The sequence below is a fragment of the Platalea leucorodia genome, assembly GCF_965183815.1.
Source record: "Platalea leucorodia genome assembly, chromosome: 5".
NCBI lineage: Eukaryota > Metazoa > Chordata > Aves > Pelecaniformes > Threskiornithidae > Platalea > Platalea leucorodia.
The window spans coordinates 49,538,769-49,565,483 of NC_138827.1; the positions used below are offsets into that span (position 1 = coordinate 49,538,769).

At 47.8% G+C, this 26,715-nt stretch overlaps 3 protein-coding genes across 4 annotated transcripts in view; all 3 read right to left on the reverse strand.

Annotated features, from left to right (window-relative positions):
* PRRC2C (proline rich coiled-coil 2C) overlaps positions 1 to 12,138 on the reverse strand; it is a 77,692-nt gene extending 65,554 nt beyond the window's left edge. For both annotated transcript variants that reach the window (XM_082314232.1, XM_082314231.1), the window contains exons 1-2: positions 12,007 to 12,138; positions 489 to 597 (exon numbers count right to left, since the gene is read on the reverse strand). The gene's annotated coding sequence lies outside the window, so the exon portion shown is untranslated. The remainder of the gene's footprint in view (positions 1 to 488; positions 598 to 12,006) is intronic.
* A 1,054-nt stretch (positions 12,139 to 13,192) lies between these two features.
* Positions 13,193 to 18,212, reverse strand: LOC309590651 (dimethylaniline monooxygenase [N-oxide-forming] 4-like; the record flags this gene model as incomplete). Its single annotated transcript, XM_082312017.1, has 8 exons — positions 17,955 to 18,212; positions 17,463 to 17,651; positions 16,933 to 17,095; positions 16,378 to 16,523; positions 15,826 to 16,025; positions 15,294 to 15,646; positions 14,922 to 14,991; positions 13,193 to 13,583 (listed from the first exon to the last, which is right to left on the reverse strand). The coding sequence occupies exons 1-8, from the start codon at positions 18,084 to 18,086 to the stop codon at positions 13,193 to 13,195; spliced, it is 1,644 nt and encodes a 547-aa protein (XP_082168143.1). The 5' UTR covers positions 18,087 to 18,212.
* A 2,330-nt stretch (positions 18,213 to 20,542) lies between these two features.
* FMO1 (flavin containing dimethylaniline monoxygenase 1) lies at positions 20,543 to 26,147 on the reverse strand (the record flags this gene model as incomplete). Its single annotated transcript, XM_082311418.1, is given in 12 exon segments — positions 20,543 to 20,722; positions 20,726 to 20,885; positions 22,037 to 22,109; positions 23,116 to 23,471; positions 23,987 to 24,012; positions 24,018 to 24,155; positions 24,159 to 24,185; positions 24,508 to 24,650; positions 25,372 to 25,480; positions 25,484 to 25,534; positions 25,619 to 25,807; positions 26,022 to 26,147. Coding segments are annotated over 12 exon segments (1,578 nt in total).
* Between the last annotated feature and the right edge of the window lie 568 nt (positions 26,148 to 26,715).

Genomic DNA, 26,715 nt, shown 5'->3' on the forward strand with positions numbered 1-26,715 from the left:
AGCAGCGACTAACACTTTTTAAATAAACTTTTATTTAAGTTAAGACACATCCTGCAGCAGAAAAATATTAGCATGGACTAAAATCTGTTAGTTCTATTCATTTTTTCCAGTGCATTATTGAGAACAAAAGGAAAAATAAGTTAAGAGCAGCTGGCTGGAGTAAAAAAACACAGATAAAAGGACAGCAACCATGCAAACCTCAAATTTGTCTCTGTCCACAGATTTGAATATCTATTTAACTATACATGCATGAATATTTCACTTAACATGCACAGAAATCTTATTTCTGTGGAACAGCCCTGCCAGAAGAAGCTTGATCCATAGGGTCAATCATGATCAGCAAGTGTTTTTAAATGTGCCCATATAATGAGGGATCAAAAAGCCACAGACAGGATAAAGCCACACTGGCAATAAAACTGTCAAAAATGCACTAAATATTTTCAGGTGTCACACAGCTTCTTTCTTTTAGCTAAGATAATTTCTGATACCTGTACTGTTTATGAATTCTTCTCCTTCTGAAGTGACCTCAGGCAACAGAGAAGTTATGGTCCCCTCCCCTCACAGGCAGAATGATGCCAGTACAGCTAATTAAGAACTCTGGGAAAAGAAAGAACAGTTTTTATTTCATTTAGTTTGAGGATAATTTTTTGCATGTTTATATTCAGAGTATCAAATAAAGCTGTTCAACATTTTGACAAATACTATCTAAGTATTATCTAGGGCAATACTCTTACCCAGAGATTCAATTCTTTCAATGTTTATGTATGTCACTTTCTTCCACGTTTTATACCAGTGGCCCAATTTTGGTCTCCCACTTTCTACCGGATAAGAGAAGCTGTTCATCAACACAGCTCTTATACTTACTTTTGCCTTTTACAAGGAAGGAAGGAAGGAGATAATGTAAAGAGGCACTCAAACATAAATACAGCTATTCTTAAGAACAAAATGCTGAAATTAGTAAGCATCTCCTTAAAAATTTTATTCAGTTCTCAACTATTGTACATGCAGAAGATGTAATACCTCTACTTTAGCTGTACAATTACACTTTTAAGTACTCTTCTGGCTGTAGATTATTCCACATTTGAGACATAATCCCAGTTTTATCACTAGAGGAGATTCAAATCTAAAATGTGCAAAGTGCTACCCATGAAACATTTAAAATAAATAGCATAAGACTGGTTACAGAAGGCACATTACAAATTATCAAAGAACAAAAAGCCACGTTTTTGAGATGTACAAAGATAGCAGGTTTTAGAGGTTGATAGGTACTAAAAGACAACCAAACAATGACTACCTAACTTTTTTTTAAAACACTTTCTTGCCATCTTTGTAAAGAGATGGCTACACAGTGAAGTAAAGCAAATTCTCTTGAAACTAAAAGTAAGGTTCTGTCCAAGCCCTGCACAGAATTATTTTGGCTGTGATAACATCCAATGTAGTTCTTTAAATCCCTATCACATCAAGCAGAATGAAGATAGTATAGAAATGGTTCAAAATGGGGGGGGAATCTCTTTTCCAAAGAAAAAAGCTGGAAGGACAAAGCACTGGCACCACCTCTCTCACTGGAAGAGGCTGATGAACTGAAGTTAAATTTCAGGTTAAAATTTAGGCTAAAGCCACAATGCTTCCAAGCTATTTAGGCATCTATCTCCTGCTACAGTCAATGGGAATTAAGTTCCTACAGGGTATGATTTGAGCTGAAGTTCCCACCTTGTAACTCAAATTAGCAGAGTGGCTAGTAACTTTTTATGGGTAGTTTCACTGTTACCATTCAGAAGCTCACCAAGAGCCAGCGACATATTTAACTTTTACTTTGTAGCTACTAAGATACAAACAGACTCCTTGGGGCTTCCCAGAAAACAAACAAAATTTGTAAGGAGGCAGCACATCACCACAGAAAAGGAGATGAGAGAAAGCAACAGATGCTCCAAGCAACAGGCAGTGAATGAGGTCTGGAGTGCAGACACTTACTAACCAGCAGCAGATGAACAGGTGACTTAGAGAGAGTTCAGGACCAACTAACAACCAACCCCTGCCCTTCTTCCCAGCAGGGAAAACAATTTCCTCAGACTACTGATCCTATGTTTTCACATTAAGGTTTTCACTCTTTCTAGTCAGTTTTCTAGTAAATTTACATCCTCTGTAAAGGAAGGACAATAGCTTTGTATTTTAAAGATAAGTTTAAAATTAAAGTAGAAATCAATTTAAAAAAGTATCAAGTATCAAACAAGGTCAAATTAAGAAACTCCCTTCAATGCATTTTGTATCTTCAACCTAAATACAGATGATAAAATTAAAGCTCCAAAGCTCCCTCCCTCTTGCTTGTCACATTAAACACTATTTCCAGAATTTCAGAAGAAAACAGTAGTAGCATATAATTCTTTGAATTACCAGAAGTTAGATAAAGGGTACAAGTATCACCAGAGAGTTTTAACAAAAAAGCCTCTACTATTGCCTACAACTTCCTAGTCTGGATCGTCATTAGACTTACCACTGCACCTCCATGTTCCACCACTCATGCAAAAGCTGTGCGTATTCTCCCCCTGAACAGTTGAGTAAATTCAAGAGAAACTATACAGCTTATACTAAATTAAACATACGAGCTCCCAAAAACCATTCTGCTTAGAATATTTACATCACAATTCTGAACTGAAAATCCAACACCTGCTATCTCCAGCAGCAGGACCTTTAGGCACAAGACTCCTACAGAAATCCTCTCTCATACTTACTCTAGCATTCAAATACCTTCAAGAAGTGAAATATGCAATGTCCAGATTCAGCCTCAAGTCTCTCATCTTCTGAGTAGCCAAAAAAATTGATGACTGGCTTAAAAGATCTATACAGAAGTGATTTTAAATTGGCTTCTGAGTTTAGAAAATTTACTTTAGTCATTTTTTCAAACGTCTTTGCAACACGAGGGATAGTTCTTTAGGCTAATATACTGATGGAATTTGTATACAACCAAGTAATAGAATGGACTTAAAGGCTGAAGTTGTACACCATAGTTGCATGTGTCACAGGCACCATAAAATTATGAGAATCAGAAACCCCTTGTGTGCCACTAGACCAAATGCACGTTGGGTTCAGCATTCACCTCTACTGGAACGGACCAGAATGATCTTGATATAAACACACCAACCTCAACACTGATCCAGCATATCTTGCTTCTGTCCTTACAGTCATGGTTTTGGAAGGTTGCACTTGTCCCAGATAGCTTCCCACTTGATGACCAAAGTAAACGTGGACTCATGCTTAAAGAAATAGTTCTCTGTATGTCTGCTGGCAAACTCAAATAGTAATGACCAACAGGCTAGGGGGATGAGCTTAGAATTCTTTTCAGAGCAATTCCCAGTTTAGGTTGAGGCACAACAAAGCAGCAATGCAAACCAAATCTTGTTTCTCACTGATACATGAATAAAAAGCTTCTAGAGCCTGAAAAGACTACAATCTATATTATATGAGAAGAACACAGTTGTTATGCTAAAATTTCACCAGTGGGGTATAGTGACCACATAAAACATACTACAGCCTTCATTGGTATTACAAGCGTCTAGCTCATGTACTCATTTGTTCTATATAAACTAGACGAGTGGGAAGAAAATACCACCACCACAGCTCAAGTAAAAATGACAAAAATTAATAACTACTACTAACTGTACTGTATTAGAAGCATTCCTTCAAGTACCAGCCCATTTTCAAGTCAAAGCACATTTAAACAGCTTCTTTGCCAGAAAGTATTTTTCAAGATATTCCAGTAATGAGACTGACAGTGCGTGCCACACGTAAGTCAGAACTAGCACACCATAAAGCTAATGCACTAACACAACACAGCTATTCTTGCCATGTTCTGATAATCCTCAAACATAAATTAGAATAATTTAGATGTTTTGCAAGATTACTGAATACATTTCAACTAAAAACGTATTCATTTCTGAAAATGTAAGATCCAAAACTTCTTTGCAGCTCACTTTTAAGGCAGGCTATTTTATTCCTTCTTAGCCTGACAATTTCTCTACAAGCCTTTATTTCTTTGTCACTAAGCATTAGAGCAAATTTTTTGCAAGACAGATTCTTCATTTTCCAGTTTCATGCAGTTGGTTAAGAAACTTTTTAAACTGTAAATTTTTAATTGTGGCAGGAGTTTTGAAGTGCTGGAAGGAAGCCAGGACCAGAAAAAAAAAAAAATACAAGAACAGTTTCTATACAATTAAAGAGCATCACAATGAGATGCGTTCTCATTACTTCTGGGAACAGAACAATGTAAGTGCTTTCACGCAATTAGCTTTTCAACTTGCAGATGCCAAATGAGATTTTTTATTTTAAAGATTTGCAAAAGCATTTATTAAAGAAATTTCCATTATTTAGAAGAATGAGAAAACTTCAAAGCTCTCAAAACTGAATCGCTGCCTATTTGAGAAAAAGATAAATTAAATTAAGGCAATTTCTTGCAGAAAAAAGCCACGTACCTGCTACCAAAGTACCGTAATAGTAGGTTGGTAGGCAGCACTTTTCTCTGAACACAGAAAATGAACGCGACCTGTCTTACCTATCAGAATTCTTTTTTATCTGAAAAAGTTAAAACTATTCACTAGGCTTCTTACAAACTAATTTAGGTCAGCTTATCCTGACTGCAGCCACTCTCTGTAAAGGCATCTGTTAATGTTTAAGATCACAAACAGTCCCTTAAAAAATTACAAACGCACTTAGCACGCTGTCACAAGTACCACTTTGTTTCTTGCTCAACTGCATCACACCATCCAGCAGAAGCCTGGAAAGGCAAAAATACTAGCATAGCCATTGTCCCCACGCACACAGAAAGCGACATGGGGAGTCTCCTCCTTAGTGGCATCCTGAGTAGCAGTTGCTCTGTCAGGCTGAGAACAGGGGAGCAAAAGGGAAGCTCCACAACTGATGACATACAAATGTTCCCATGTCCGTTCAAATGAGAGTACTGAAAATATTAAAATGGTTGGCACTTCTCTGCACTTGCTACATTTAGATTTAATTGCACAGAAAGAATAATCAGAACCAGTGGTGATGGTGGGTTTGAGGATCCATTTGCAAGAATAAAGGAAATAGAATTACTTGCACCCTACAGCAAAAAAAGGTATGAGCAAGAAGTCTCCACATGTTACTGTATTTTCTCTTATTTCTAAACATACAGAGTACCAGCGACCTGCAGTTCTCTTCTGGCTGCACTTCAGCAGATCTGATTCCAGATGCGGGCTGAGCAGTGCTCAGGATCTGTTCCTCTGCAGACGGCTGTCTGGGATAAGTTACCAGAAACAACTGAGCTGAACAACAGTTCACTCCTTAAGTCGGTCAGTGTTTGGTGCAAAACACTTCCCCTTAGGAAGCTGATGAAAGATAATCAATAGGTACATGAAAATAGACTAGATCCCAACAGATGAGCAGTAGAAGTTGCAGCCATTTAAAATTACCCATCTCTTCGCTGTTTCATTTTTCCCTTTTGTTTTAATACTCTTACTGCAAAAGCCCTTGCACTTTGTTACAAACTCAGAAACAATGCTGTACTGGTTTCGGCTGGGATAGAGTTAATTTTCTTCCTAGTAGCTGGTATAGTGCTGTGTTTTGGAGTTTGTATGAGAATAATGTTGATAACACACTGATGTTTTAGTTGTTGCCAAGCGGTGCTTACACGAAGTCAAGGACTTTTCAGCTTCTCATGCTCTACCAACTGAGAAGGCTGGAGATACATGAGAAGCTGGGAGGGGGCACATCCAGGACAGCTGACCCAAACTGACCAAAGGGATATTCCATACCATATGACATCACACTCAGTATATAAACTAGGCGAAAGCTGTCTGGAGGGCCACTGCTTGGGGACAGGCTGGGCATCAGTCGGTTGGTGGTGAGCATTTGATTTTCCATTTGCATCACTTGTCTTTCTTGGGTTTTATTTCTCTCTCTTTTTGTTATTTTCCTTTTCATTACAATTCATTATTATTATTATTTTATTTCAATTATTAAACTGTTCTTATCTCAACCCACAAGTGTTCTCACTTTTAATCTTCCGATTCTCTCCCCTATCCCACCAGGGGTGGGGAGTGAGCAAGCGGCTGTGTGGTCCTTAGTTGCCAGCTGGGCTGGGCTCAAACCACAACAAATGCCATTTAAACTGGTGGCATATTTCCAACCCTCCCCACCCATCCCACGTCGAACTGGACAGTGGAAGGGGGCAGGACAGATTAAGAGACAAATGTAAAGCCATTCCTTGCTGTGAATAACTGAAAGAATCTTTTCCAAGACTTCCATTTCCTGCTCCCTTACCACAATCTGCAAGCCGCACTGTAATAATGAACATTTCTTGATAGAGGAAGTGACACTTAAGTTTCAGCATTCTTCCCAAGGAACCACAACTCACTTTGAGCAGTGGATTTCTCTCCACATCACACTTTTCTGCACCTTTAAAGTACCCCCGACCTCAGCTGCAAATAAGTAAAAGTTTTTATATAAAACTTGTTTTTCCAAAGCCCCTATTCATAGATCAGTCTTTAAGTAACATAGATAGTTACATCTAAGGTTTTTGACTTCAGAAATCAGTTAGATGGTGCTTTGAAATAATGTTCAGGCAAGCTCTTCTGTTCGTGAGCTCTTTCAGAATATTTTGGAAGTGCCCAAGAACCACTCTAGGGCTACATCCTTAAGAATTTTCATTCTTCTTTAGAACAGATGTGCCAAAATGAATTCCCTCTTCTCTAGCTATTTTTTTCCCAACATTTTTTCTGGTTCAGCTTCTCAAGATACTTTTTTTTATTGAAGGGTCTAACCCAAAGATGGAGGCACAGTCATCAACAGTAGGAATCTACAGAATAAACAATTTTATACAGAGTTCTGTACAACCTTAGCACAATAACAAAAACTTGTTCAAAACCAGTTACTCTAATCAGTTATGTAATAACTTAAGCTACTTGTCACTACCTTCAAAACTTCCCACCTTGCTCAATATCCGAATTCTGTGTGGCCTGTAACTCCTACCATATTCCTAACCTGATTCATGTACATCGAAAATAATCATAATTTCTCCTCTGTATCAAGAGATGTTCCAGCATAGTTGCTCTTAAGGCTATCAAAGATACAACCACTGTGATAGTGAGAGCCAGGGTTGCCAAATGTACCAGCTTATAATATACTATTGATAGCATCAATAAAAAAATTCACTCCTTTGCATACAAAGGTGGTAGAATTTGCTCCTTGGTCTGGTCCAGCTTGGAGACAGCTGATGGCTGCTCACCAACAGTCTTTTCTACCTGCTGCCTGTTATCATCTGGATCTCTGGTTATATGTTTTTCCCTGTGACTCACTAGTTTCCTGGAGCAGAGGCCATCTCCTTCACCAAAAGAATGCTCAGCATGTAAGAGATGCAGCTGCAAAAATTACACTGACAACAGTTCTGGACAACGCTGGTTAATTACAGTAAGGGTCAACTTCAGCCCCCTGCTTTAGACTGGATTCATTCATGGTTTGTTAAGAAAAAAAAAGAAAAAAGATGAGAAGCTAAATTAGAAAAGCCTTATCAGCATACGCAGCTTTATTTATCTGCCTTTCAGCATTACAGAACCCATTTTCCATGGAAGTAAACTCGCATCTGCCAAATGGCTACAGATGAAGTTTAACATCTTCAGTTGCTCTTGGTTCTGTTTATTCTGCTTAGGGGAAAAAAATAAAAAAACCTCGTGTCCCTTGATACTCTGCTTTCAAGACGCAGTAGTTAAATAACTAAGAAGGCTCAATACATTATCAAAACACTTATCAAGAAACTTTTCTTTATCCAAAACTAAGTGCATACTACAAAGCTCTGTCCATGCTGATAGCTTGATTTGTGGCATGAAGTATGCCTCCTAACCAAGGTGACTCCAGCAAATTAACCAAGTAGCTACATCACAAGCTCAAGGCAAGTTTTTCTTACTAGAACACATCCTCTCCTACAGACTATTTATACACATTGGCAAGAGAAAATGTTATTGTTCCTCCTCACTAGAACACTTCTGCTGTGCACCTATATATACACCTAGATACACTTGTACAGGAAGCACAGACTGTCCTAAACGTTATTACAAAACAAGCCCTGTAAATACAAAAATGCATTTTTTTCAAAATTAAAGCATCAATGCATTGATCTAAAGACAATGAGGTCCTTCAGTGGAATATATGGTTACTTTGAAACAGAAGAAATATATTAAGTTCTAAAGCACATGAAGTCTTAAATTGGTAGAAAATCATTGGCTTCTCAGACAAAAGGAAGGTGTTCCAGCACTTCCACCTTAGTTAAAGATTCAAATGAGTTAAATAGTGTTTCTTTTGCCAAGAATAACTTAAACGATTAGTCCTGCAAATACAATTTAAGTCTACAGTCATAATTTTAAAGTATAAGTAAAAATTTACAAACACTAAAATCTAGGAATATTAAGGTCACATGCTTACAAATACTAATTTTAATACAAACTGTAGCTGTTTACATGATTTAATGAGGACAGCCTGAAAAGGTTTGCTTTTCTAAGCAGAGAAAGTTTGATTTGCTAGCTTAAGCAAGAAGTGTGGCAAAAAATGGGCAACCTAGCCATTGCTGGTTTTACTTTAAAAAAGCATTTGGTACCTCTGAGCATGATGAGCTACATCTTATAACCCAACTAACGAAATACTGAGGAAAGCTGCCGTTTCATTTAGGAATCAGCTATACATTGATTTAAAAAGATTTTCAATAGACCCCTCTTCTCTCAGTCACCCAGCACCAGGTGATGCCACAGTTCTTCAGGCACTAATTGTGCATTTGACGTACCTGAACATAAAGTGCAGTGATTCCTGTCTCTGATGTTGTAAGCCCTTGAAAGTGTAGCCCACATTATTTTCAAACACACATCAGTTAAAATTTATCACCATCGTACTTCAGACTGAAGATATGTAATGTTGATTTTGTACTATAATTTTACCAGGACAGTGTCAGGTATCTAAAAATATGAACAATGTGAATGATACACATCTTCTCCCTTTAATACGTGTTTGCAATCTGTAACAGACTAGTTCGTTAGCATTTAGTTAGAATGTTATGTAATGGTTGAGGTATTTGTAATAAAAACAGTCTGTTTCTGTTAGCCTGTTCTTCATAGACATAAAAGCTGTCCTCATCTGATTTTTATTAGGACTTCATCTTCCTCTTAAGACTTCTGTCCACTCCATTTTCATTTCACCAACATGCACACAGCATTATTTCCTCCCACAAATCTCAGCTTTTATTTTTACACCTGCTTTCACCCATGAGAAGTTTCCATAGGGTTTTGTGAAACCCAGACCCAAAAAAAAAGAGGGCATGAAGCTGAGTGAAGAAAAAATTTGCTACAGAAGATGAACAACTGGTTCTACCAGTAACACACTACTGGCAGTCCCGTCATTACAAGCCCAACATCCATCCCCAACTAGTGGAAAGGTGGTGCATTTTCAGGGCGGAGTTTTTTTTTTTTCCTCCCCTCAAACCCTCCATTACTGTACACAGCCTCTGAAGATGTCCCACTCTTCCTTCAACAAAAGGATCAGAGGAATGTTTTTTCTTCGCTCACATCTCCAACACACTACGCAAGAGTTTATTCCTCTGCAAGGGCACACTATGAAAGGGTTTAATCCTTCTGCAAGAGCTACCTTTTTCTTTCCATCTCCACATCTAAGCCTCTTACCCACGCCACCCTTATACGATATTTAGACTACATCTTTCACCCTCTCTCCACTTTCACATCACTCCTGTTAGTTAGCCTGAAAAATATTCTGGAATAAAGGGCTTGCACTTTCAATAACCTAGGACACCTGGCTGAAGTCAACCCCGTATGACATACCCACTGCTTTGACTTACATTCCTTCTTTTTATTGACATACAGCATTCATTCAGACAGAACAAAACCTACATGACAGCTGCCTTCTGAACTATATCATCTTTTGCTTGCTCTTTGTGGCCCCTTTCACCTTCCCTAGCAGGCTTCAGGATGTGGGGAAACAGGACCTACAGAAGATGCATACCATAAATCTGTATCATTGAACAAGGACTCCGGCAACCAAGTTAACTATTTTTCCACGTTGCTCTACAAAAAGCTAGGGTTCCTGTTATGAAGCCTAAATGAGAGTAAAGAAATTATAAATTGCTACTAAACTGCAAAGAGACAGAATATTTCTATTACCAAAACTCACAAAAATGACTCTGTATTGATTTATACATATTTTACAAGCAATACATTACCAAATTACCAAAGCAATACACTTTATGCAGGAAACACATATACAATAAGGCAGAGTTCTAGGTGACAGAGACACACACAGAGGCCATAATCCTAGTCTCCAAACACAAGCACTAGCCTATGCCAGTTCTCACCTCAGTCTGAACAGCTACCTCTTAAGCCCACACCTCCACCAAAGCGGTCATACTCCTCACTGAGCACAATATTCTGAGGGACAAACTGCATTTTCATTGAACATTCACCAAGTTCAAAGAACTCTGAGATTCTTTTTCTCTGAAAAAGCTTTGAGATTCCTTAGTCCCAAGGAGGCTGTAGCTGAGTTGCACTAAAACACCCTAAAATTAACTTTGAGGAAAAATTCTCTAGACTATGTTAATTCAAAGAAAAGTGACAGCCATTCAGCTCCTGGCAGTCAGTATTAAACGGTAATCCTTTTGTTTCTCACTGATGCACAAATGAGATCATGTCCTGTTTCCTCCCCTCTTCAAAAGCAGTTTCTTGTCTGAGCAGACCTCTGAAAACTAGACAACGGGTAGGCCTGATGCCTCACTGCAGAAGAAACAAAGCTATTAAAAATTAGAGCCCTGTTCCTTCTGTTGGAAATAATGCTAATTTCTACTAATATACTCATCTGACCCCAGTAATCAAAGAGCAGCAAGGAAAAATGGTTCTTCCTCAATGATACAGAGTTCAAGACCTTCCACAAAGGAACAAGGTTACAAAATACACGTGTGAGACACAAAAAGGAAAGAAACAGAAAAACGTTCCTTTCAACACCCAGCACCATGCTCTTATACATGCTCCCCTTCCCCATAAAGACGACCTGAACCAGAAACCATCTGGGCCATCTTTCACCTCAAGATTTTCAACTCCTGCATCCCTAGGTGATGGCTCCCAATATGCCCACTGCAGACTGGCTGCCTGAATTTTAGCCATGTCATCTAACCACACTCACACCATCCTTTAAGCGTTATCAATATGAACACCCCTGACTCTGATCACCTCACCCCTACAAACCTTGTCCCTAGGAGCAGAAACAATACCTTCCTGAATGGTGCTTCACTCACTCCTACATCAAATAACCCAGGAACAGCTTTTTACTGTACATCTCAAGAACTGTGGATGATTATTTCAGAGTTAGAAAACCGAAGCGCCGTGCCCTGCATGTGCCTCCAGCATCCCGTAAGAAAAGGCTCCCCTCCCCCCGCGTTTCTGGAAGAAGAATCACAGCCACAAAGTGAGCGCAAACGCACCAAGGGGACGGCACGTTTCTCGAGTAATCTCCCTCGAGACAGAGAGACCTGGAGCCGTTAAAAAAGAAAGGGGGGGAGGCGGCGGGAGGAACGGCGGGAGAAAAAAGCAGCACACCCGCAAGAGCAGCCCTCAGCCGCCCCCACCACAGCAGCCCCCTCCAGCCGCCCGCGGGCGAGGCCCGGCGCCGTGCCCGGCGCGGGGCGCGGCCGGCCCCAGGCGGCGATGCGGCGCGGCGCGGCCCGGCCCAGCGGCACGGGGCAGCCCGGCCTGCCCGCCCGCCGCGGGCCCAGCGCCGCGCCACCTCCCTCCGCCCGGCCCCGGCGGGCAGCGGGGCGCCGGCCCCCGGGGGCACCCCCTTCCCCGCCGGCCACGGGCCCGCCACCGCCAGGCCGGGCGGAAGCCGCCCCCGCCCGGGGCCATGCGGCGCAGGCCGCTCGCCCGCTCCTCCCGGCGCCGGTCCGCGCCGCAGGCCCGCGGGGGGCTGCGGGGAAGCGGAGGCGCCGCCGCTTACCTGGCGCGCAGCGGGGCGGGCCGGCGCTCTGGCCTCCCCGGGGGCTCCCGGACTCGGCGAGGCCGCTGCCGCTCCCGGCGCCGCGACGCCGCGCCTCAGCCGCTTCCACACAGGGGCCAAGATGGCGGGCGGCCAAGCCGGCGCCAACGACGTCTGACCTCACCGCGCCGCGCGCGCGCGCGCGCACCCGCTCGCCGGCTCCGCCCCCGCGCCGCCGCTCACGTGGCCACGCCGTGCCGCAGTCGGGCGGGCGCGCGGCGCTCGCCGCGCCCCCTGGCGGCGCGAGGTGGCGGGCGGGGCCGCCCGTCCCCGTCCCCGTCCGCGTCCCCACGCCTGAGGACCGGCGGCGCCCGGCGCCCGCTGCCGCCGAGCGGGAGCTCCGTGGCGGGGAGGGGGACGGCTGGGGACACGCCGGGAGGGATGTGGCTGCAGCCCGAGTGCAAGTGCGCAGCGCCCGCCCGCTGGGTTTGCAGCAAAATCCCCAGATGAAGGCACCGGCGGGGGCGTGGGGCGGCTCTGCCTTCTCCCCGTGAGCTTCAGGGTTCCCTGCAAGCCTGAGGCTGCTCGGGCAATGGCGGGGACGCTCGCCCGCCTGGATTTGTCACTGTATATATTATTTCCTAGGACGGGGCTTTCCCCTCTGCCACGACTCGGGGTACTGGGTCCACTTGACACCCATTAATATTAGTAAACCATTAATAAAACCATCAGAGAAGACCAAATCTGTGAGGTTTATTTGTGGCTCCCTACTTCATGTCCCAAAAGTTGCCAGACAAATACGAAGATCTCTACAGTTAGTGTTTCAGAAAATCTCAAGGTGGTGTGGGTCTTGCTGAAATTTTACGAGGAAGCTCTGGGCAAGCGGGGGGGGGGGGGGGGGGGGGGCGGGGAAGGCTGGCCCCGTGCACACCAGCCCATCCCAAAATGGCTCTTCCCAAAAGCCCTCTGGAGATCCAGCCTGGCGCTGGTGCAACACGGGCATGGATTGCGGCAGGTTTGGGGTAAACACTCCGTACGGCTCTTGGTGGGGTGAAACATCGGCAGGGGGAGGCCAGACACCAGACAGTGCCAGGGTCTGGGCTCCTGCCGGCGCTGGGCCAGGTCCAGTCCCGCTGACAGCACCCGGCAGCGGCACAGCTTCGCACCGTCCCCAGCTTGCCTGGGACTGGGTCTCACCAGGTTTCTTCTACAGCTGGGGATGTGCCCAGGAGCTCCAGCCTGGCAGGGGGTGTTTAGATAGGAGGAAACCCGCTGTGAGAGCCACGACTGGCAGAGCCACGAGGCACATCCAGCGCCAGCTGTCGGAGCCGTCGGAAGAGTCATCCACTACCCGAGTTCTCAAGGGCTTCAGCGTCCGCTGCCACTGAGTCAGGATGGCGTCTCTGGCCCCGCTCCACTTCCCCCGTCCCACCAGTCGGTACTGGTAGGGGCTGCAGGGGCCGAAGAAGATGGCCAGGGCCAGCCGCGGGTCTGTCAGCAGGAGCTTCAGCACGTTGGGCTTTACGCCAGCACACGAAGCAATTTCATCGGTGTAGCTGATAAAACTTATTTTCAAGTTCTCCCTCTCAGATGGATTCCTTCAATGGGACATAAAAGAAACAAAATCAAAGAGCATCATCCCATCCCAGTTCCCAGCTCCACGGAAAGCAAAAGCTCTGGGCTCAGACATCAGCCAAGCCCGGGTCTCTGGGGCTGAGCTCCTTCAGCCCCAAATAAACCTAAAGGCAACAAAAGAGCCTCTGTGGGGTTCGTCCCCAGCAGTTACCTGGGGCAGGCAGTAGCAAGAAGCTTGTTTTGTCTCTGCAACCTAGTTGTGGCCTCAAAAATGTTTCTAGCATAATACTGCCATCATTGTAACGCTACAAATACCCACACTATGTCCTTCCCCAAGGTTCACAGGTGTGGATTTGGCCAGTTTTGAGAGGTAGAGGAGTAGACATTCTCAGATAAGACTGCCAAGGGGACTGGGAAAAACTGGGAGATGCAGAAAGCTTCCCATGCTGGGAAGGACCTCCAGGATTTTTCTGCCTGAGGCCTCATCTCCCTCGCAAGAGGGAGGATGTGTGCTCAGTCTGCTTCAGCAAATTTGGAACACCCTTGAATTGAGCTCCGTTTCACCTCGGAGTCCCATATTTCTGTGTAACAGCATTGTGTCTGCAGTCGCTGGGGCTCTTGGTGACAATCCTTGTGGCTCTGTTTTGTTCCAGATTTTCATCAGTGTCCTATGAGCCAGCTCTTCCTTGCTGGCAGACCTAACCCAGCCTGCACACCTCCCAGCCCAAGGTCCCCTCCTTGCTCCCAAAAGCTGCTGCAAGGAAGCACATCTACCATCACCCGTCCCCAGCCTTGAGGACACATCTCAACCTCCTCTAAAATACCAATGCCAACAAGGCGGGACGTTAGCTCCCATGTACACTACGGACAAGTTCCAGCCTTGCCTAATACTCATCTTGACCTGTCAAAAACTGCCACCAGATGCCCCCCACCTGCATTGCCTGGCTCCAGTGGGGTTTCTGGATGCGGCTTGGCCCTGACCCTAGTGCTCTGCGCTGCCTGGATTTGGGAGGGAGAAGCCACGAGATGGCAGCCTTAGTCTGGAGGAAACCAAACCTCCATCATGACATGCTGGGAATGAGGGCATGGCTTGGAGGCCTTGCAGAAGGGACCTGCAGGTCCTGGGTCTTGCTGTAAGCTGCTCCAGAGCACTCCGCCCTTGGTGTCTTGATCTGTCATCCATGAAGGAGCCACAACAGCATTTCCCCACTTCGCTATGAGTGGTGAGGGAATAAATGCATCCAAGAAGAGTTGGGTGTCCTAGGCGGGTCCCTCCCATGACTACCATAGGGCCCCCCTTTCCCTGGGGTTATCCTGGCACACAGCACCCATTGCACCCTGAGCGCAGGAGCATCATGCACCTTTTGACTGGAGGCTTCTGCTTCAAAACATCAGCCATCATCCTGCTGGTGGGAGGGAGCTTGTTCCAGCCTGAGAACAGAGAAACCAGAGACCTCCAGCAGCACCTTAAGCTGAAAAGTTCACCTCCTTCCCATGCTCCCAGCCCCTTTACTGAGAGCGTTTATGCTTGCTGGTTACGGCAGTGTGCGTGGAGCAGCAGGAATATGGGGATGCGTTTGGGGGGCAGAGGCTACGGTGCTACTAATACCCATGGCCACCACGGGCACTGCAGCAGGAGCTGAAATATGCCCTAGGCTCTGTGGAGAGCAGGTCAGGCTGCCCCAAACCTCCCACCCCAGTAGATCCCCCCATCCCTGCACCCCATCTCCCACCTGCAAAGATCCCTGTCACCCAGCGAGCCTGCATTTCTGCTCCCACCATCACAGAGCCGGTCAGCTGGACTAAGCCGATGATGGCCAACGTTGGCTTTTCCAGCTGGGGAGGGAAGATACGTTTATAGAGGTCGCGATTATCACTGAAGAGGCTGCGAACCGACTCTTTGAGGAAGGGAAATGGGAAGATGTAGCCCGTGGCAAAGAGCACCACATCAATGTTTTCTTCAGTTGTCCCATCTTCAAAAACAGCAGAGTTTTCGGTGAACTCCTTCACGTTTGGCTTCAACACAATGGTCCCAGAGAGGAGGCAAAACGGCAGCTCTTCGTTGATAATTATCTTAAAGTTGGAGCTTGCAAGTGGAAAAGAGGACACCAGCGTTAACATCAGGGAGGGACCTGAAATGTCTTTTGTGGCCAGAGTTCCCCTCCAATGGTTTGCTATTCCACAAATATCCCCTGAAATTAAAAACTGAGCATTTCACGCCATTAAAATCCCCTGACCAACCAACAAAATACTCAGAAAAAACACCTTTTGGTGGAAGCCAAGCCATAGTTCTCGTGGTTAAACCACGAATTGAACTTCCGAAGCCTGGTCCTCTTCGTGAGGGCTGATGGGAGAAGCCAGTCCAGAAAGTGGTTGAAGCGGGTGGTGTTGACCATGTCGAAGGGGAAGCCTTGGTCCGAGACCCGGCTGAACACCCACGTGTTTCTCCTGGCGCTGAGGAACACCTGGAGGAGAAGGCAGGTCTCAGACTCCTGCCCTGACATCTCATTGCCAGCTTTGCCCTGAATTGCAAATCCCAGCTCTTGCACGTAGGAGCTGAGAGGGTTATCCCAAGGGAAGGAGATGGCATCTGGATGAACTGAACAGCTCGTGGTGGCTTCTGCAAAGTTCCCACAGCTGCTGAACGGCCACTCCTCAGGTGGCCCAAACTCTCCAGGAACTGCAGAGCTTCTTCAATTGCCCTCAATTTGAAGTGGTATTTATTGAAAAACCCAGTGGGCAAAGCTTTCTGTGTATACCCCAAGCTACTGGCTCCCGTGGCTGCTGGCCAGGCTCAGCACCACCACGGAGCTGTACCTTTGCAGCCACGCGGCTCAGCTCCACGGAGAGGTCACCGCCGGTGTTGCCAATGCCAACCACAAGGACCCGCTTTCCCCGGAAAGCTTCCACGTCTTTGTATTCCTGGCTGTGGAGGTACTGGCCTTTGAAGCGAGTGTCAATACCTAGGCAGAGAGCAGGGAGCATCTCCTACTGCCAGATACGTTTGCTTGCCCCAGCCTCATGCCTAGACCCTCTGCAGCCCCTGACCCTCCACCTCCCACCTCTGCTGGCAACTGAGAAGCCATGGAGGTCTCAGCTCCCTGGGTGATGCCACCCTCCTCCACCTCCTCGGCTAGGTCCTGCTTTGCAAATTCTCAGGCAAGAGCCTGGCTGCATCTTTACGAGGTGTTTTTCCCATTCCCAGGAATGCCTCCCACCATTCCCACGTGGTGAGGATCCCTCCTGCCCCAGAATGGGGGCTTCGTGAAGCAGACAGGCTTGCAGAAGAAAATGCAACTGAGGGACCCATGGGTGCTGGGTGAAGCCCTGGGGGGCAGCCCCAGCCCACCTCGCTGCCGAGGCAGGGTTTACCTGGGAAAGAAGCCAATGGTAAGTGGGGCTCCTGGTAATGGCCGGTACAAACCATGACGGCATCGAAGATGTGTGACTCCTGGACACCGTTGGTCTCGGTGACGACATCCCACTGGCCCGAGGTGGTGAAATCTGGGCGCTTTTTCACGCTGAGAGCTGTTGTCTTGCACCAAAGCCCAACAAAACAGCAGTCAGGGACTGCACCATGTTTCAGAGAGGACCTGCCTGCAAAGACCTGGGACTGCCAAGGGCAGGCTGGGTCGCCAGGGAGCTGCATGTCACCTCTGAAGCTGTTAAATCCCACCCTGCACCTTTCCCCTGGTGACTGTGTTGCAGGGGGATGCACCAGGCAACCCATGTTTGAGCAGCCTAATTTAAAACATGGAGCAAAAAAGGCTGTGTTCAGGATGCAAAAGGCATGTGGTCCTCGCAGGATTGCACCTGGCATTGTCCCATCCCACTTGGGTGATGCACTGGTATCTGCAGCCACTGATGGCTCTTCTCCCCGTGACGTTTGTCTCCCTGCTCACCTTGAAGCGTATGTGCCGCAGGAGGTCAAAGTGCTGAGCGTACATCCGAAAGTACTCCAGGAGGAGACTGTGGGGTAGGAAACTGGGAAAATCCTCTGGACAGGGGAAGTCGCTGAAGCAGGACATCTCCTTGGAGGTGTTGGTGATGACCGAGCGGTACACGCTGACCCTCCCGCCGTCCATGGAGTCCTGTGTGAAGCCAGCGGTGCCATTTGCAGGTGTGCGGGGAAGGACTTTCTCCGCCCAAAGTATTTGAGTATTTTTCCTCCATGTATTCGGGTACAAGGAATAAACCAGAACTAGCACCTGGGAGCATGGTTTCTGCTCCCTCCATATCCTTCTCCACTTTGGAGTCAGGGGGAGCCCTGTGCCTGGGACAGGGACAGTCCCTGAGGGCATGGCCACCCTTTCCTATTTGCTCCAGGCAAAGGGCATCCAAGGGAGGGGACAAACACAGGGACAATCCTTCCCGCGCAGGCAGAGCCCACTGACCGTGTAGCGCCAGAGCCCCCCGATGTCCTCACTCCTCTCAAAGCAGGTAGGCTCCAGCCCCTCGTCCAGGCAGCACTTGATGGAGGCCAGCCCGCCAGCCCCAGCCCCAATAACGGCCACGCGCCGGACCATGCTGTCCTGCAGCAGGCGACGGGCCGGCGTGCGAGAAACTGGAAATAAAATAGCCCAGGGATTAGCAGAAACACTAACCCCTTCTTCCCACCCACAGCAAAACACCCCTGGTCTTCTCCGGCTGCAGGTGTCCATGGAGGAAAACTGTCCTTGGAGAAAGCCATCGCCAGTTCCTGACTCGAGCGTTACAGACAGATGCTGCTCATTACCCTTCCTGCTGTTCTAAGCCCACACTAGGGCCCAGCGATTCCCCTTCTGCAGGCAGGGGAAAAGGAGGCACTTTTAAACCTCACTCCACTGCTGCTTCTATTTATTTGCTTTCCTGGCCAAAACCAGAGCATGCAAAGAAGGGGAAGGGGCTTGCAGCTGTCTGCTTCTGCCTGCACAAAGTGATCTTCCTGAAACCTTTTCAAGAAACAATTTCAGTTAAACTGGCTCATTTTCATATTTTACTTTCTAATTTCCCATTAAAGGGCATTCTCTTGAAAACAAAAAGGCTTTTTAGAAAAAAAAAAAGTGATGCCTGACTGAGCAGGAGCACAGCACAACAATTCAGAAGTTAGACAGCACCGTGAAAGTGCGGCTGGGATTACAGAATATACAAAAGGTAAGAAACCCAGGAAACGCAGGGTATAAATGGGAGGAACTCAAAGCTTGGGGTGTGTAAACTGAGCTGCACCGAGCTTGACTGGAAAGCAAAGAAACTAGGAAAAAATGAATCCACGTGAACTTTGATTAGATAACACACACTCCTGCTGCAAAGTCTGAAGAAAGAGTAATTTAAAACTTTTTTTTGTACCCGCTTTGTGTCAAAAAGTAAGTTAACATAAACAGAAACTGGAGGAAAATGCAGAAAGCCAGGAAAAAATGAGGGAGGCGCAAAAAAACCCCCTCTGCATCCAAAAGCCCAGCTTGAGTCACTCCTTGATCTGCAGGAACAGGGCAGGACATACCAACGCTCGCCCGCCCCCCCGTTTCCGGAGCCTCTCTTGGCTTTGGGAAAGGGTAGCGACATGCCTGGGGTGCTAAAGTCAGCCCTCTTTTCCAGCGCTGCCTACAGACGGCTTTGCTCCAGAGGGTCCCCGCAACACCCCCTCGCCCCCCGCCAGCAGCGGGGTGAAGCTGGCGGTGAACGCCAAAACCCCGGAGAGCTGGCTGCCCGCTTTTAAAGCCTGCAAAACCCAGCTGGAGAGAAGTGAGGAGCAAACCTTGCAGGGCAGTGCTGTGCCTTCACTGCTCAGGCTTCGGCTGAACTTTGCTTCGAGTTTCTCTAGCCACCTATTTAAAGGAAAGGCTGAAGTCTGGGCAGCTCGTCACCGCTCTTGCACCACTGACCTTTACACCCATGCTCTCCTACTCTTAATGCTTAAACACATTGGCAGAAAGTTCTCAACTGCCCCGTGGCAGTGCCGGGTGAAAATCCGGGCCGCAATCCCAAGGAGGCCGGGCTTGCGAGGACTCCCACGCTGCAGCTCGCCACTGCCCCAGCCCCGGCAGCAGCTTGGTGTTGTCCTGATCCGTCCCCGCCATGTGCTGCCTGCACTGGGCAGGCGCTCACTTGGCATCCCCGGGAAATCAGCAAAACACACTCCCTTTGCCTGCAGACAGCAAGGATGGGGGACACAGTGCAGAGTGCAGCCTAATTTTTGAAAGCCCTTGCAGCCCCAGGCTTGTGGGTTGCCCATGGCACCTGCTGGCATGGCCCCAGCCCAGGCACAGGACCCCCAGCTCTTCCCACGCACACAGGGAGATGACGAGGCAGCAGCCTGCAGCACTCTTCCACCACAGCCGATGAAGTTTTATTGATTGAAAGTCTCCATGCACAAAACGAAGCCCTGGGATTGTCCAGTGGTGGGGAGCGCAGGGAAGCGGAGCTGGGAGCACTCAGCCCCACGGGGCTCAGGGGTGACAAACCACTGCAGCAAGGGCCCTTTCACTGGAAAGATGCACCGATTCAACCCAAACTAGGATTTTTGGGTCATAGGGTTTAAGGTTGAAAGAAGGGACAGCCTGACCTGCATACCCAGCTTAGATAATCCCTTGCTGGACTAAAGACCCCAATTCCTGGGTGATTTGGGGCAGGGCTGGACACCTGTTCTCCTTTCCATCTGTGACACCCAAAGCCATTTTTGCTAATCTTGTCCTCGCTGCATCCTGGCCAGTGTGGTCCAGGCATGGCCGTGTCACACAGCCTTGCTCTGCTCACAGCAGCAGGCAGGAGAGCAGCAGAGGGGTAATACATGCTGGGGGGGAAGCTGCCATCCCCAGCTAATCAGGTCTACAAAGCTGTGCTTGGGGGTGAGCTGGAGCAGAGGGAGTTTTGCGCTGCTGGTTAGTTTTAAATTCGTTGTGATCTGCTGAAATCCCTTTCTCCCTGTCTTGTGGCACTCTGTGGAACTGTCTGGCCCGAGATAACATCCCCAAGGACAAGAAAAAACCTAAACAGGCTCTCAAACCTAATGGAAACCAACAACCAGGGCAGCCAGAAGCAGGAGAAACCCCACCACAGTCAGGAGAGAAGGGCAGGCACTGGAAGAGCTGGTGGGGGCTCGAGTTCTCGTGGGCTTCAGGATCTGGTCCCACTGGGGGAGAATGGCCCGGCTTGCCCCCTCCCAGCACCCGGGGCCCCCCAGCCGCTACTGGTCGGGGGTGCAGGGGCTGAAGAATATGGTGAGGGCCAGCCGGGGGTCTCTGCAGAGCAGCCCCAGCACGTTGGGCTTGGCGCTGATGAAGGGGGTGAGCGTGCCCGTGTAGACCAGGCAATCGGTTTTGAGGACTTCGTCAAAGGACAGACCTAACCTTAATGAATTGGAGAAGAAAAAGAAGTGGGAGAAGGATTGGTGCCACTGGGGCTGAGAGGAACTGGAGGTCAGATGCTCTGCATCTGTAATTGTTATTACATGTGAATGCAACTGGGTTCCTTTTAGGAAAGGACTGGGCATATGTGCAGTGGGAACCAGGGTCTGTCTGGGCCTGAATCCTGTCCGTGACACAGCACACGGAAAGTGATGCTGGCTCTGATAGACACCTTTCTCACGTGCGTCTGTTGCTCCTTCACTTCATCACCCACAAGTTGTATCTGGACCTCCTCTCTTCACTTTGGCAGACCTTTTCTAAAAGACTTTGTCAAACCAGTTTTGTTTTGGTTTTTTTAACTAGTTTCCCTTTGCTCTCTGCAGTTTTCCTCACATTCATTTCCCCTTAGTTTCCCTCACATTCATTTCCACTGAGTATTGCAAAAAGATGTGGTGAATTAAGAATTGATTCCAGTTCACCTTCCCTGCAGAATTCACCACTTCATGTCCCACCTTCGGCTGTTTACCCTTGTATTATACAGCAATTGTTCTGTGCAATTCTGTATCTCACTCCTCTGTACTTTTTCTACTACAGCAATCTAGACGAATCATGGATTAATATATCACTTAGTTTCCTGGTTTTATCTCATTCTTTTCCTAATAATTCTTAGCTTCTGATTTGACCTTTTGCCTGGCCATGAACTGTGCCGCTGTGCTGAGACAGCTGTTCACAGTGATTCAGATCCCTGTGCTGAGAGGTGAGACAATTTGTACGTACACCTCAGGCTGGCTATTTTTGAATTACTTGCTGAATTACCTGCTGAATTACTTTGCATTTATTACCATTTCTCTGCCATTTTATCTCTCAGTCTCTGGGGACCCTGACACACTTCTCCAACTCCCAAGCAAGCTTTAGTTTTGATTACCCTGAATTAATTTCTTCCTGTCATCAACAGGCAAAATATCAGCGTCAAATCAAAGGTTACGTTGGCTCAGTGCAAGTGAATAAAGGGGTGGCTGGATCTGGGCATCCCCCTTGCCTCCACTATACGTGCAGGCAGCAGCTGCAGAGTGTGAGCTGTGTTGCTGCCCCCCCAAACTTCAGGGGCTTTTCAATCCACTGAAAAACCTTTGGGGCTCCGGAGACTGGCTTACCTTCGCACTTGGTTTTTCTTCTTCTCATTTACTTCCTTCTCCATGACAGACTGAGGAGGCAACTGACACAAGCCTAGAAAAGAGGAGAGTGTCCTGCAGAGTTTAACTCCTGGGGGGACTTGGGAACTCATTCAGCAAAGCAAAACTTGGGAAAAACCCTTCCCTGGGAGGGCAGAAAAGCCTCATCGCTGGATTTAGCTCAGCAGTGGCAACTTGCCAGAGACCAGCCCTCCACAGTGGTATGAATTCGCCTGCACTTTTTCCTGCTCTTACAGATTTGTGCTGTTGGGGCACAGGCAGATGACGTGGGGTGAGACAGGCCATGCAAGCCCCAGAGAGCATCATCCTAAAGAGAAACCCCAGCTCTGTCAAGGAGCCTTGATGCAGCCCTCCACACCAGCCCAGTGGGAGGTTGTTATTATTATTTTTATTAAAAAAAAATATATGCCAGTAGGTTTCTTTCCTCACCCCAATAATTACAAATAATTCCTCTTGTGGGGCAATGGGGCTCTTCTCTGGTAATCATGGTGGACAAACCACTCTGTCCCTTAAAGAGCAGTGAATTCTGCCAGGGTGGATCCACCACAGTATCTTAAAGACAACTCTTACCTGTGCATCCAGGTTTACGTATCCATCTCTGTGCTCTGACTTCTAAAATATTTTAGAGTGAAAATACTGTCTTGAACAACCTAGTTTAGACTGTGGTTTGCAGGCTCAGGTACAGGACTGGACATCAGCTGAATCAGTAAGGAACAGAGTGCATGCTTGCAGCTTGCAGCAGACGAGGTACAAAGCATTAGCTTAAAAGCATCAGCTTAATGGGAAAAAAAAAAAGTGATTTAAGGTAGATGTCATGAACTTGCATGTAGCTTGGACCAATCATGCACTCATGTTGCTGTAGCTCAGCTGAAGTGAAATAACTTGGGAAGTCTGAGACCTGGAAATGCTCCCTCATCAACTTTGAAGTGAGCTTCGGGGTCCCCAAGGACTGAAATCCCTCTTGGTGCATGGAGGGGGCAAGATGAGTCCAGTTTGAACTGCGTTTTGGTACACAGGAGAGCTCACGTTAGCTTTCCTACCTTTGAAGACATGGGTCACCCAGTGTGCTTGCATCTCTGTCACGAGCATGATAGCTCCTAATGGCTTAATCAGCCCAAGGACAGCTAGGGTGGGCCTCTGCAGGTGGGTTGGGAACACGTATTTATAGAGGGACGCATACTTGTTTCCCAGCTTGACATCTGCTTCTTCTAGGAATGGGAAGGAGACATTATAGCCTGTGCAGAAGACGACAATATCGATGGGCTCCTCCTCAGGGCAATTGTGGAAGACAACTGAGCGGTCCTTGAACTCCTTCACGCTTGGCTTTATGGTGATCCTCCCCATCCGGATGTAGCTTGGAAGGTCATCGTTCAGCACGGGCTCGTGCACCAGGCAGCTGTGGAGAGCAGAGGGTCTCTGAGCATTGGAGACCATGAAGAAGCCCTGCCAGTGACCCTGCTCCTCCTTCCCCTGGACCCTCCAGCCCCACGACCTGCTGCTGTCATTTGCTCTGAGCAAACAGCCTTACGTCCCCCCTCCAAACACTGACATGTTTCACCCTTGCAGCAATGTCACCCTTTTCCATGGCCTGAGTGACTCTTTAAATTACTCTTTAAACCTTCTCTTTTCAGAGCTGATCCATGCTTTAAGCCTCCCTCCTCCTCTTTTCCCAGGAAGCCTCATGAGGAAAACTCCTCTGGTCCTTCCTGGGCTTTTCCAGCATGCTCCATTTTGCACCACCTAAGGGGGCTACTGCTTATCTTCTCCTGCTGGGCTACAAACTCCCTGCTGGAGGTCACCCCAGTCTGGGTGCTGTTTGCTGCATTGGTTGATGTTGATGGCTGGAGGTCTGGCCCTGCCCGCAGCACAAACCATGTGACACTGCATGGGATGGGAGCCACCAAGAAGTACCTTTTGTCTGGTTGAAGGCCATAGTTTCATACTTGAACCACTGGTTCACCCTGTAGTTAATCAACCCCCATGAAAGGGGTCCAGGAAGGCTGTTTCTGATCAAGCTCATAAGGTGAGTGTTGAAAACCACGTCCCATGGGTAGCTGTGGTCAAACACACGGCTGAGCATCTAGGCGCTTCGACTGGTGCAAACCATCAACTGGGAGAGAGCTGAGAATCAACGATTTGGGTGATGAATTTTCTGCTTTGCTTTTCTAAAGTAACACCAGAGGGGCACAGCACAGACAGCTATGCAATGAAAAAGCAGCAACAGCATCTTTAAGACCTCCCGGCAGCTGGTGATGGTGGTGAAACAGGATTGAACAACCAGTTTGCTTGCAGGGTAGGTTTTTGACCAAGAAATGCAGGTTCAGAAATATGGTTTGGACAACCCAGCTTTCTCTCCCTGCAGTGATGGCAAACTGAGCTATTGGCCCCAGTGTCACCCTCCCCACACCCCTGTGGTGGCTGGGTGGTGACACCTTCACAGCTATGCGGCTGACCTCCACTGCGATGTCCACTCCCAAATTGCCCATGCCGGCCATGAGGACACGCTTCCCCTGAAACATGTTGGGATGCTTGTACTGCCGGCTGTGAAAGTATTGGCCTTGAAACCTCTCGATACCTTGGGGAAAAAGAAACAAAGCTTTTAATTACTTGAACATTTGTAGTTTTTGTTGGGAGAACTGTCATAGAAACAATCCAGATGGCAAGAGCAAGGAAGCGCAATCAGTGGCCACTAGGGACTTGGGGAGGTCCAGCCGTCCATCCCACGCATGCAGACTTGGTGCTTCCTCTCCAAAATGGGGTCTTACACATACCTGCACAGCAGTGAGCAGGAACACATGTTGGGTGGGACTTGGAAGACAGTCGTGCAAGAGCTCTGCTCGTGCAGTCTTGGGATTCAGCCTCTACAAGATGGGGATGCAGAGGTTCAGAAAAGCCTGCAGACCTCCTGTCCCACAAGTGGCTTCAGAAGCAGTTGATAATGCTGACAACAAGGCAACCCTCTCTATGCTGACAACTGGGGAGATTCATCACAGCAATGATGAATACAGCCCTGTCAAAGGTGATGGAGCTTCACTGAGAAGACCTTGTCCTGTCTTTCATACTGTGTGGACAGTTTCTCCGATGCTAAAACACCCTGCCTTGGAAGTTTGCTCTGAAGTGACCAGCGCCTGCAAAAACAAGGCTGCCGAAGCACAAGGACATATTGCTGTTCATGACAGGAGATTTGAAAAGCAGAAGCAAGAAAAGGAAGGAAGCATTTTCCCTGAGGAACCGCTAATCCTTCTTCTCCCTCCAGCCCCTGGAAGCAGGTAACTGCAGGCAGCCACATACTGTACTGGGAAAACAGTGCAGGGGGAGGGACAGCTCAGAGAAATTGCTGCTGCAAACCATAACGGCAACGAAGACGTGCGATGTCTGCTTCCCATCCACCTCCATAACCACATCCTACTGGCCTGTGGTGGCAAAGTCGGGGTGTTTCTGGATGCTGACAACAGTGGTCTGAAGCATGGAAGCCAAGCGGAGTCACCATCGGTGCCCAGTGTGGACAGGGAGCGGGGCAGTGCTGGGGCACCCATCGCTCACCCCAAACTTGATGTGGTCCTGCAGGCCAAAGTGCTCAGCACAGCGCCAGAGGTAGTCCAGGAGCTGGGCATTGGGCAGGAACAGCGGGAAGACCTCAGGGTAGGGAAAGTCGGAGAACGCTGACATCTCCTTCGAGGTGTTGCTGATGACCAACGGGTAGAGGCTTGGCCAGCCAGCCTCAACATGCTCCTGGCGTAGCACCCCGGAGTGCATCAGCCCTGCACCCCGGGGTTGAGACCCTTCCCCTGCTCCCCTTCCTCTGATCTCGGGGAGCACAGCTAGGAGAGCTCAGCACCCAGCAAGCTCTTGCACCCCTTCCCCACCCGCTGGAGCTCAGCTTGACCCGCTCCCCAGCCTGCAAAGCTGCAGATCCTGCGGGAAGGGACAGGCGCTGCCAGCTCACCATGTAGCGCCAGAGCCCCCCGATGTCCTGGCTCTGCTCAAAGCAGGTGGGCTCCAGCCCCTCATCCAGGCAGCACTTGGTGGCCGTCAGCCCACTGACGCCCGCGCCCACCACCGCCACTCTCATCCCTGCTGTCTCTGCCCGGCACCCGGGCTGCAAACGGGGCTTAACCTGTGAGAAACCCCACAGATGGTCACCACCCTCTCAGGGAGCAACTGCTGGCATACCATCTATAGGGGATTTCTCTATATGCCACCCTCAAACCTTCATTCCCTTTACCAGCATTCTGGGCTCTTAATTTACAAGCTAGATTAAATGACATTAAATCTTGTGGGGTTTTTTTGTTTTTTTTTTTAATAAATCCATCCGCTTTTACAGCATGCTCACCAGGCTGCTTTCAAAACCCTGCAGTTCACCTGGAAACTCATTTTGAAAGTATGTAGTTAAGCCACAAATCACTGCCAGTTTTTATTTACAAGTTGTGTTTAAATGATCCCTCCTTATCAGTCTTGTGAATATTTCATAGAATCATAGAATCACAGAATCATCAAGGTTGGAAAAGACCCTTAAGATCATCGAGTCCAACCGTTAACCTAACACTGCCAAGTACATCTATACCATGTCCTCGAGCACCACATCTATACGTTCTTTAAATACCTCCAGGGATGGAGACTCAACCACTTCCCTGGGCAGT